The sequence below is a fragment of the Panthera tigris genome, chromosome C2 (assembly GCF_018350195.1).
Source record: "Panthera tigris isolate Pti1 chromosome C2, P.tigris_Pti1_mat1.1, whole genome shotgun sequence".
Classification (NCBI taxonomy): domain Eukaryota; kingdom Metazoa; phylum Chordata; class Mammalia; order Carnivora; family Felidae; genus Panthera; species Panthera tigris.
The window spans coordinates 131,923,839-131,936,267 of NC_056668.1; the positions used below are offsets into that span (position 1 = coordinate 131,923,839).

At 35.2% G+C, this 12,429-nt stretch overlaps 1 protein-coding gene across 4 annotated transcripts in view; it reads right to left on the bottom strand.

The window, feature by feature from the left end:
* Positions 1–12,429, bottom strand: part of ANKRD28 (ankyrin repeat domain 28) — a 196,541-nt gene that overhangs the window by 135,208 nt on the left and 48,904 nt on the right. For 2 of the 4 annotated variants that reach the window (XM_042956698.1, XM_007087359.2), the window contains exon 2: positions 9,207–9,279. The exons of the other annotated variants lie outside the window; for them this stretch is intronic. In XM_042956698.1, the coding sequence (XP_042812632.1) occupies positions 9,207–9,224 (18 nt within the window). In that variant the 5' untranslated portion in view covers positions 9,225–9,279. The remainder of the gene's footprint in view (positions 1–9,206; positions 9,280–12,429) is intronic. 4 annotated transcript variants of the gene reach the window in all.

Consider the following 12,429-nt stretch of genomic DNA (forward strand, 5'->3'; position numbering starts at 1 on the left):
TATTTAAGCAATATTTTTAAAAGTTAAATTATTTTCTTCATAATTTTGATTACCTCAAGAAGTAGTTTGAAATTAAGCAAAAGTATTTATCAGACTGAAGGCTAGAATGAATTAGTTATTTAAGCTGTGTTACTTTTAAACACCTTATTTGATCTGTCTCTTATTAGTATAATTTTTTGGCTGGGATGTATGTTAACTAGCAGAATCTCTGGCATATGACTTATGTCCCACCAGGCCCAGGATAAGCACATTCTCTGAAATATAATTTTATGTTATTATTTACATAATTATTTCTCAGCAACTGCATCAAAGACAACTTATGTCCAATATTACAAATTAGCAGAGTGTACGATTTTTAAACAGGCTGAATTTCTGCCCTCCTTTAAGAAAAAACTAAGGAGAGGTTATTTGCAATTCATTCTGGTTTCTACAATGTGGTGACACTGGGATAAATAATATCCCTTTAAAAACTGGAGAAACTTTTCAATTTAAGAATAAGTTGCTATGGTTACCCAATGTTTACGTTTATAACCAATAATTACATGAGACATCCAAGGGATTCCCACAAAGTGCAGTAAAATCAGTAAGTAAAGTGTATGCTAGTTATTTCACACACAAACTGGGACCACATACACCACTTCCCTTTCAAAGCAGCTATCATTTGGGAAATACTAAAGAAAATGATTCACATCTTTCTAAACTGTAGAAGGGTGGAGACAAAAATACTAAAACTTGTAACTATTTTAAAGTCCAAGTGATGACTCAGATAGAAAAAGACACTTTTCATATTCTTCAGCTCCCTTTACTAAAAAGTGCTATCTAAAATTTTATAAAATAGCTTCTATTGTTAAAAGAAGGAAAGGGTGTTTCTAATGTGTATCAGGCATGGAATTTTTTTGGATAAATAAGATTTTCATGCCGTTGATAAACCTGCAAAAAGCCATGCTTATAACTTGATGTTACTTCAGAGTAAGACAACATCCAATTCCTTTAGATGTAGTCAATTTTGAACTTCTTAAATGGAAAGAAAGGGCCCCTATCAGAATTGATACTTAGCTCAACTCTTGACTAACTGGGTAATTAAATCTGCATCAGTTACTGCAGTACAGAAATGTTTTTGCCTGTTTTGTTCATAGTCTGAACATTCAGTAGTTGAGAATACCCATGAAGTTTTTGACCCGAATATAATTCTAATGTGATCTTAAAATTAATGAGACTCATCATTACATCTCTGTTTTTTAATGTTTATTTTAATTTTTGAGTGAAAGAGGAGAGAGAGAGAATCCCAAGAAGGCTCTGCACTGCCAGCACAGAGCCTGATGTGGGGCTCAAACTCACAAACCGCAAAATCACGACCTGAGCTGAAGTTGGACAGACATTCAACCAACCAAGTCACCCTGGCGCCGCTCATCACTGTATCTTAATGGGCCTTCCACAAAGTGTCTACTTTTCTGTATAGCAGACTTTCAAATATTTTGTTCTTTAACATTAGGGCTACCCTAAACTAAACTAAAACAGCATGTTATAGTCAACTGGTTTAAACAATAAAGAAACTTACCATAAACAACAAGAAGTGAAATTATGGTGGTTCTAAGGTAACTGACTGACATCTAGGCTCTGGCTGAGTCTTCTCTGTCAGACTCAGTACGGCCCTCAGGATAATTCCCTTCATAGTCACAGATAACCTGCCATACTTCAAGGCCATCATATCAGACACATATTGTTGCCCAGCAGAAAGGGAAGTTTCCTGCTGTGTCTCTCATTTTAGGTGCAAGGAAGACTTTCCTAGAAGCTACCTAACCTAACTTTTCCTGACATGTGACCAGTCTTGGTTCTTATGTTCTTCCCGAAACAAATCACTACTAGGTAGAGGAGGATTAGCTTTACACTATTAAGGACTTTTCCAAGTCATGTATAAGAGGAGTAACCAACCAAACAAAACTGGGGTCCTGCAAGGAAGGAAGTGGGTGATGGCTGGTGAATGGACAACAAATAGTATGCTTTGTATTACACTGAAAAACTGAATCTTGGCATTTTATTTCAATAGTTTACTTTACTAGGGGTGCCTGGATGGCTCCCCTTGATTTCTTGATTTCAGCTTGGGTCATGATCTCATGGTTCATGAGATCAGGCCCTCAATCGAATTCTCTCTCTCCCTCTCTCTCTCCAAATAAATAAATAAACTTTAAGAAAACAGTTTATTTTCTCATTCTTGTTAATGAATCACAACACACTAGTGCTAGATAATACTGAGGGCTATAGAGATTTATTTTTAAAGGGGGAAAAAACAGTCACAAGTAATTTATCTTAAAGCAGACTAAAGGCAATCACTTTATAAATGCCATTAACAAGAGTATATTTTAGTGTATGAAATATTAAAATTACACTTTAATTTTGACCCATTAAAATTAAAGTTTTATCTCAAAAAAAGTTTCTCATTAATCTCATTTTCCTCCTCTAGGAAAGGTCAGGCTAATTCCTAGACATAGGTCAAACTACATCTAGAGTAATGAGACTAGAACACATTTAAAGCCAGGATGATGGTGGATCTAAAAACCATATCATAAGTGTCAATGAAGCTGAAGGTATTTTGTCTGAAAAGGAGTCAGGGAGAATATGATAGTGTTAAAATATCTGAAGTGCTATCACTGTGAAGAGATTCCAAATGTGCACAGGTCTAGAGATAAGAACTAGATCAATGAATAATAATAACAAGCAGCAAGATTAGATTTGGTTCAATATAAGATAGTACTTTTATCTAGCATTATTTTATGTGAAGATGGAACAAGGCTGGCTGATCATATGAGGCTGGGATGAACATCCCAGGTAACGTGAATACCTATGACAATTCTAGGTACTTTATGTGTACTCAGTTGTAACATGTCTGTCAAGTAATTTCTCCTTCCAATTTCACAGATAAAACTCTGAGGTGGAAAAGTAAAACACTGGAAATTACATGGCTAACAAGTAGAGAAAAATGGACTCTAACCCAGGACCATTTGTTTCCAAAGCCTAGCTCCTACAAATCACACATCTAAGAGACGTTAAATTAGCAGTTGTTAAGGAAGCAAACAGGTTCTGAGTTGGTGAGAACCAAAACGCATCTGATTTGAAGTCCCTGATTTCAAAATTAAAATGCCAGAAATGAAAAGTATTACTCCCTTCCATTTGATTCAGCAGTTCCTAGTTTAAGAATGCTCTCACATCTATTCCTACATTGCTTCCTCACAGCTATGCTCTAAGGTAAGCAAGCTAGGGAGACACTATTTCTTGGCGTTCTACCTGAGAGAGAAAGAGAACAGCAAGGATGAGTTCCTTCAACTTTCTTCTGGTTTACTTTCAAAGATATTTGTACCTTTGATTTTCCTCTCTGATCTTTCAGTTACTCATGGCCATTTATTAAACACTTCTTACATGCCAGATACCATACCTTAATGACTTTGCAGTCATTGGGAAGGAGCTTATACTCACAGAAGAAAAAGTATTCAAAGCCACTTGTTTCACCCTTGTTTCACCCTACTGCAATCTGACTTCCATACTCACCATTCAAGTGAAATTGCTCTAAGGTCACCAGTGGTAACTTATTACAAAATCTGCATTATTCTCAACTAGTCTGTAATACTGGATACCAATGATCTTTATTAAAACTATCTTCCAGGGGCACCTGGGCGGCTCAGTGGGTTAAGCATCTGACTCTTGGTTTCTGCTCCGGTCATGATTTCATAGTTCGGGAGTTTGAGCCCTGTGTCAGGCTCTCTGCTGTCAGCACAGAGCCTGCTTCGGACCCTCTGTCTCCCTCTCTCTCTACCCCTCCCCTGCTCTCTCTCTCATTCTCTCAAAAATTAATAAATAAACATTAAAAAAAACCTCTCTTGCATAAAGTTTTCACCTCTATTTCTAAACCTTCTTTTTTGGCCCCTTCCACTTGACTTTTCTTCCACCATCCATATTTAAATACTGGCTTTTCTTTCAGCCCACTTTTCTTACCCCTGTCTAATAACCTCCTCTTGGACAATCTCATCTATAATATCAGCCATCACATTTGATACTTTCAAGTCTTTATTTCCAATCCTAACCTCCAGACACAACTTCCAAATGTACAACAGGCCATTTTACCTGCATATTCTAGACTATCTCAGACTCAGTATGTCAAAAATCAACTTACCATCTCTAGTCCACTCCCCCAAAGTGTTCTTTTCCTAACCTTCCCAGATTGGTTAATAATAATGGCATCACCATATATATACAGTAGCCCAGAACACAAAGAATTATCTAGAAGCCTACTCTCACTTCACCTCCCACTTCTTTTTCTTTTTTTTAATGTTTATTATTTTTGAGAAAGAGAGAGAGAGACAGACAGAGTGCGAGCAGGGGAGGAACAGAGAGGGAGACACAGAATCCAAAGCAGGCTCCAGGCTCTGAGCTCTCAGCACAGAGCCCGACGCAGGGCTTGAACTCACAAACCATGAGATCATGGCCTGAGCTGAAGTCAGATGCTCAACTGACTAAGCCATCCAGGAGCCCCCTTCATCTCCCACTTCTAACTGGTCACCCACTCCTAGGCATTTTACCTAAAATCCTCCTGAACTTTCTTCACAGTGATCTATTTCAGACCCACTTAAGTCCTCAACCTGAGTTATGAAAACCACCTTTTTTTTTTTTAATTTATTTTGATAGAGACAGAGAGCGAGTGGGGGAAGGGGGGAGAGAGGGGGGGAGAGGGGGAGAGAGAGAGAGAGAGAGAGAGAGAGAGAGAGAGACAGACAGAGGATCCAAAGCAGGCTCTGCACTGACAGCAGAGAACCCAACGCAGAGCTCAAACCCACGAACCACAGGATCATGACCTGAGCGGAAGTCAGACACTCAACCAACTGAGCCACCCAGGTGCCCCGGAAAACCTCTTAACTGGTCTCTCAATTCCTGGTTCTCCTTTCTCCACTTCTATCCATCCTTATAGTAAACATAGATTCTTTCACAAGAATGCTTTCCTTTCGGGAGTTCATCTGGTCCAAAGATATACAAGAGACCCAGGAATGGCCAGAAGACCACTTACTCCTAGTCACATGCTAATTCAGGGATGAACATATGATCAAAGCCAGATAGGGTCTTTCTTAGGACTTGCTTTCCTGCCAAGGCTGTCAGGAAAGATACTCTCTTTTCTTTTATAATTATAACTAAGGACAATGTAAGCTAAACTGCCTGTAGGAGAGAAAAAAAAAAAAGGACAAAATGTTAAAGGGGTGGGTGGTGATGGGGAATCTACTGTCACCAAGTCCTGGATCTAGCTCTGCCTGGCCAGTAAATTTCCTTTTGCATGTAAGTCATTTTGAGTTGGGATTTTTGTCGTAACCAAGAGTCTTGATTAATAATTCTCTTCATCACCAGTTACTTTCTAAATCATAGATAAAATATTATTTGCCTTTTATTTAGTCACTAAGTTTTATTAAAATACACTAAAGACATCCACCACTTATCTTGTCTTTAAGTTTCACATATATAAATGTACTTGGTGCAATTCAAATATACCATGTCGTTTCCTGTAGCTGTGCCTCAGAATATGCTGTTCCCCCTGCTTAGAATGTTCCCTTCCTACCTGCTTACATAGCAGGGTTACATTACAATAAGGCTGGAAAATCAGACAGGGGCTAAATCATGAAGGCCCTTGGATGCCACATTAAAGTATATACATTTTAACCTGAATACTGGGGAAACCACCAAAAAAGTTTAAGTCAAAAAGTGACATAATCAGATTATATCTTGAAGCCTCACTGTGCATACAGTGTAAATGATGGCCTAAAAATGAGGTGGTATTAAAGACAGAAAACAACAGCAGGCTGCTGTTATTGTCCAACCTAGGGACTACAAGGGATGATGAAAGGAGTAAACTGGGACTTAGGACTTTTCTGGGGAAAAAAGTTTGCCAACTCTTGTCAATAGCATTGATAAGTCTTTCAAATTTTTTAAGCTAGCATTTCTTACAATAGTGTAAATACAAGGAAAAGGGAGGCCTACAAAACTTTGCATGAAAGATTTTACTGAAGTATCATTTATAACAATAAAACTAATTTTATGTTGAATAAAATGATTTAAAACACAGTATATATCATACAATAAAACTGAATGATATTTAGTAACAAAATTTTAAAGAATTTCTAAAAATATGGGACAAACAATACTCATAAAAGTATTAAGTGAAACACAGTATATAAAATATATTCTAATTATGTTAAATAATGATCAGAAGATTTTTAAGTAACAACAGATTAATTAAACTCAGTGGCAGGATTATGGGTACTCTGTTCTTTCCTTCCTGTGTGCATATAATTATTTTTTTCTGATTCTTATCATGATTCTTTCATGATTCTTATTTGCTAAACCCCATCACTACTTTAGAGGTAAGAAAAATAACTTCTACAAGGGTTAAATGACAAAAGTTCACATTCCAAAAAGTAACAGAAGTTAGGACCAAAATTTGAAGAGTGCCTAAGTGAAGACTGACTGTTCAGAAGCAAACTTGCCAAGCCAGAGCCATTTAACAACTCCATACCCATAGCTCCAGGGACTAGAACCACTTAGCACTGAATGCAGAGCAGAGCTACAGAGACCTGAAACTTGCTGGGCTAAAACTGCCTCTCAATTCATACCTCAAAAGCTATCAAATATCTAGTGAAGAGCAGAATGCAAAGGGTAATTTAAGATGCCTGTTTTCATAATTTTGTTCTCATATAAATAATCCTTTAAAGAACAGAAAAGGAAATAATAATAACAGACTGAATTGGAGAACGAAGGCCTAAACAAAAGGTGTTTAGAGACACTGATGCTCTAGACTCTGTACTTACTTTGCTCTTTAAAACATAAGTGAATGCTTTATTACATAAGATTATTATTTCCTTGAACTGGGATCTCTACAACCTTGTTACAATCCCAAGTAAACTCTACAATCCTACATCAACTCAAATTGCTCAAGCAGGATAACTAAAAGTCACTTGGCTACCAACAAAAGAGAATTTCAATGTGTTATTTGTGAAATAAAAGACTTTAATGGATGGCTACTAGATAGAAAAAATGATCATCAAAAACAATTTTAAAAGCCTGAGCTATCTGTATGTATTTTCTAACATTACAAATCAAGAAATGGTGTTTTATTTAGGTGCCATTTAAATTATAGTATCATCTAAAAAAACCAAAACATCTAAAATGTTTCTAAGGTAGTGGACTGAAGACTGTATTAGAAAATATGGTCAGGCTGGGGTGCCTGGGTGGCTCAGTTGGTTGAACGTCCGACTTTGGCCCAGGTCATGATCTCACGGTTCGTGAGTTTGAGCCCCGCATCGGGCTCTGTGCAGACAGCTTGGAGCCTGGAGCCTGCTTCGGATTCTGTGTCTCCCTCTCTCTCTCTGCCCCTCCCCAGCTTGCACTCTGTCTCTCCTTCTCTCAAAAATAAATAAACATTAAATAAATTTAAAAAAAAAAGAATGAAAGAAAGAATATATGCTCAGGCATAGCTCTTAACCATTTCATACATACTGATTTATCTTTTTAAAAATAATTACTATATATATATATATATATATATACCACAAATAATGGTTATGTTGAACTAGTTTGTCTATATGAAGAACTGTATCACTATCAAAATTTAATTTCATTGTTCTTTATGATGTATTTTAAAATAATATGTAAATTTAGACAGTCTGCAGAAACCAACGCAAAACCACCATCTAGTGGTAAAAGATGAAAATTACAATTTACACAATGATCGTATAGCAAAAGTAGTTTAATTTGTGACTGCATGATCTCTAACACACATTATCAGGAAATAAAAAAATAAATGAGCCATATGATATTGATGATGTCTGCTATTTGTTGCCATTTTTCTAATCAAATTTTATCCTTACTATCTTGACACTTTTTCCTTTTTCTGTCTTGCCTACCCATTACTCAAATCCTTGATTGAATTAGGATAGGAGTACTTCAAGACTCAAAGCTTTTATTGAGCTAATAGTTAGAAAATGATTTATAAACAACAGAAATAAGGTGTGTGAGGGGATGTGTTTCCAATGGAATTCTAGCCAGCAAAAGCCATCCAGGTAACAACAAATGAGAGGCATCCTGTGTGTGTTGTGTGTTGTGTTGTGTGTGTGTGTGTGTTTAAGTGATAATTTAGTAGATAATTCTGAAAGGCCAAGTAAAGAGTCACAGCTGGTTAGTTCAAACAGAATTCAAAATTTCAAGAGAATATGAATCTTTAATGTCATAAAAATTATTCCAATTTGAGGAACACAAACTAACGTTTTCCCAATACTCTTTCCCCTCCTACCAGAATACAGATGGACAAAATCTTTCAGCTTTCAACATAATAGCGTTCTATTCACTTCCTCTTTTTTAAAAAACAAAGAAAATTTTAACTAAGAACAAATTGTAACAAAAACCCGGAAAGGGTGATTTGTTTTGTCATAAAACAACTTTGCATTGACTCTACTTAATATCTAATGGTACTACCATTTAGGAGCAAAAATATTTAACAGAAAGTACAGCAAGGTGAAACTTGATAATAGTAAAGAATCCACTTACTGGGCCATTGGTTTTTCCTTTCTACACAACTTTTCGGTATGTTTGAATTTCAAGTAAGAAGCCTAACAAACAATGCCAATGATACCAAACCAGTTTCTACTGTCTTCACAAGCACCTCAAGTCTAACACTCCTAGGTTTTGTGAGATTTTTAAACTACTTTCACTAAAAACATGGGAGTCACTCACATAACTGCTTCCCCAGTGATTAATGAATGGCTGACGTTTACAGAGTGCACCACAAACATGTAACATGTAAGAGAATGAGCTATGAGCAAAGGGATGCATACAACTTGACAAGAATTAAACATCTAGTAATTTACTCGTTTAAAAAAAGAAACTAACTACAATACCATTATTTTCAGCTATTTCATATTTCTCTTCTTCAAACTACAACACCGAGATCTTAAATCAGATTTTTAAGCCCCTCCACTGAAAATCTATTCAAATTAAGTTGTTATAAATAAGTTTTCCAGGAATACAGGGACCACCACACTTCTAAACAAAATGTCTACAACAAAGGATTTATGTAGAAAAGCTATGCTTAATTTATGATGAGGCATAAATACCAACAAACTAACACATTAAGAGAGCTGCCTATATTACTGCAGAGAGACTACTGGAAAATAACCTACCATAATAGGAATTCCCATACTATTTTCCTCTGGTGGAAGCAGTAGTTGTATTGCTTCAATTCCAATCTCAGGCCTGTGGCAGAAAACAGATATCAAAAGCAAGAATATGCTGACCCTAGAAATGAAGGGCTATGTTATAAAAATAACTAGCACCTTAACAAAACATTGAATTATTAGATAATATTCAAAACCTACTAACTCAGAAGTTTTACCCTTCTGTCAAGAAAGAAAATTATTAAACTATCCAACAAGGCAGTTTTTGTAAAGGTTTCGTTTATATATGAACCAATTAGAAGAGACTCAAAAAGTGGGCTGAGTCAAAATTGCCTGCAAGAAGACATTTTCATCATTCAAAAAGAAAAAACCCAAAACTATTCAAATATATTCACTATAATAAATGAATATATAATAAGTGCTTCCATGGGGATGTTTTAATCTAAGAAACTGTCTATGAAGTATAAAATATTCAATCTATATAATTTCTGAACATTTAAAAACATGTTCATTTTAGAAATACATAAATTTAAGAAATCACAATAGTATCTCCCAAAGGTAAATGTACTTTTTAAAAAACTGTGAGAATACACTGTTTAGTAACTTGCTTCTCCCCATTGCTCTCCATTTAACCACATGGACCTTTATCCATCTCGTTAAATATGCCTCTATTACACTTTCAATAACTACATAACATAAAATTTAAAAGTATTTAACCAATTTCCTAAGACTGAACATTTGGGTTGCTTCTGTTTCTTTACACTCTTATATAACAATTTTTCCAGAATATCTTAATAGCCATTTTTAGTGAAATGGCTTATCTTCAAATAAAATTAGGCCTAAAATATTCTGGAACCATCTTTCTCAGATACGATAACCTAGAAAGAACAAAGGTCAGAATTAAATTCCCTGCATAAAAATATGTTGTCAAACTTATTTCTTATTAGGTTTGAGGTACCAGTTTTTATCATCTTTGTCATAGTGATTTCTGCTTTGCTCTAATGCCTTATAGAAACCAATCTATCTACTCTGGCTAGAAAAAGGTTAGCTACAGTTCTTTTTTTTTTTTTTTTCCCCATTTTTTAATGTTTATTTATATTTGAGAGAGAAAGAGAAAGAGAGAGCATGAGCGGGGGGAGGGGCAGAGAGACGGAGACAGAATCTGAAGCAGGCTCCAGGCTCTAAGTTGTCAGCACAGAGCCCAAAGCAGGGCTTGAACTCACGAACCGTGAGATCATGACCTGAGCCAAGGTCAAACACTGAACCAACTGAGCCACCCAGGTGCCCCTAGCTACAGTTCTAAACATATTAAAATTTGTTTTTTCTTCCGTTGTCAAAACTCTTTCTGAACAAATTAACCCTCCCAAAACAATATTAAAAGGGGCATTACCTTTAGTAGGTCTTTTATAGTGTTAATATAACAGACATAGTAATATTATTAATTTGCCATTTGGTGGCAGTAAATACAAAGGAAAGTAAATTTCCTGTGTACTGCTACTGTATTATTACTACTAACACAAAGGTAGTCTTCTCTGAGTCATGTATTTTAAAGAAGAGTTTCAACTTTAAAAAAAGGTGCTTTATAGGTTTTAAAAGTTGTATTTTAATCTTGTTAATAGTCAAGTTCAAAACAATACCAAGAGCAAATTCCGGATTATTTGAAAATAGTCTTCTGTTACTATAGATTTATAAATAAAATTTAATTGCCTCAAAAACTATGCTACTCTCTTGATGCTTATCAAGCAACATGTGATTATAGTAACTTTCATTCCTATTAACTAAAATCAACAAATTTCATGTAAAGATTACATTCTCTTAATCTAATCAATACTAAATCAATAATCATTGGTTAATAACTACTTATGTGCTAAGTACAAGGAATGTAACAGTAAACAAGAGTAGTTTCTGACTTCATGAGGTTTACGCAAAGTCTCCCATATATTCTTTTTTCCAGACTTATAGAGTAGTAAAAGACCAGCTTGAAAGCCTAAGTATTATACAAATATATATAACACAAAAATATTATAGTTTCCCTCCATATATAATTTACTATAAAAATTTACACCAAAAATTGGAGTATTTATATTTTTATATTATGTTATAATATAAAACAGTTTTCTGTTTTTCTATTATGATTTCCCTAATGCCTTTTTTTTTGTATTTTTTTAAAGCCTGTCTTTTTTAAAATATTAAGTTATTCCAAAAGGAAATCTACAAAATACCAAGTAACTGAAATAACTGTCACATTAAACTGAACAATGTATGTATTTTTTCACATAAAATTATCACACACAAAATTATGTCAAGCTTCTCAGTAACTTACAGAAATCACTGCCAAAGTGTCTTATAGTCCAAGACACTGAGAAGTATGAACCTAAGATCACAAGTAGATTCAAAATGAGAGTAAATCTGCACATATATTGACAGATATATGTGTCTACATTTGAATATTGTAAAGACACTGTCTTCCACAGAGAAAGTATTTCCTTCAAGGGCAGGGGTTATATCCCATTTACATCAGTATATTCAGTTCTGGGCTTTGCTTATAAGCATACAACAGTGATAAACAATTTCTTATGCACTAACATTTCTCACACTGATAACTAGACCTTGTTAGCATAAGAGAATTTTCATCTTCTTTTCTTGTTTTACTGTTTGGGTCCCAACTAGACATAAGATTTTACAGGTTAAATATTAGAAATGGTAATTTCATTTGGTCTAACCTAATAATACCCATTATTTACAATGTAAGTTCTTTGAGGGGAGGCACTATTTCTTATTCCGCCCCAAAATGCTCATCTTCTATTAAGAAAAAAAGATAAGTAAAAAGTAAACAGTGAAGCAGTGCAATAAGTGCTCTGACAGAAGTTCGTGGGGGGGGGGGGGGGGGGGGGACATGGACATACATACATATGGTACACTAGTCAATGAAAGATATCAGGAAAACTGGAAGCCATCTGGAAAAAAATTAATAGCATTCTTCTCCTAAGTGGTCATTATACTGAAATGTATGTGTTAAAAGAACTATAAAAATCCTAGGAAATGGACTGATTTCTCCCTGAGGGGAAAAAACAAGACAGGGATGCCTGCTCTCATCAATCCTATTCAGTATCATATTGGAAGCCCTAGAACTGCAATAGGGCTAAAAGAAGAAATAAAAGGCATACAATTTAGAAAGAAAGAAAACTACCTGTATTAGCGCACATGATTATCTATGTGGGAAATGCCA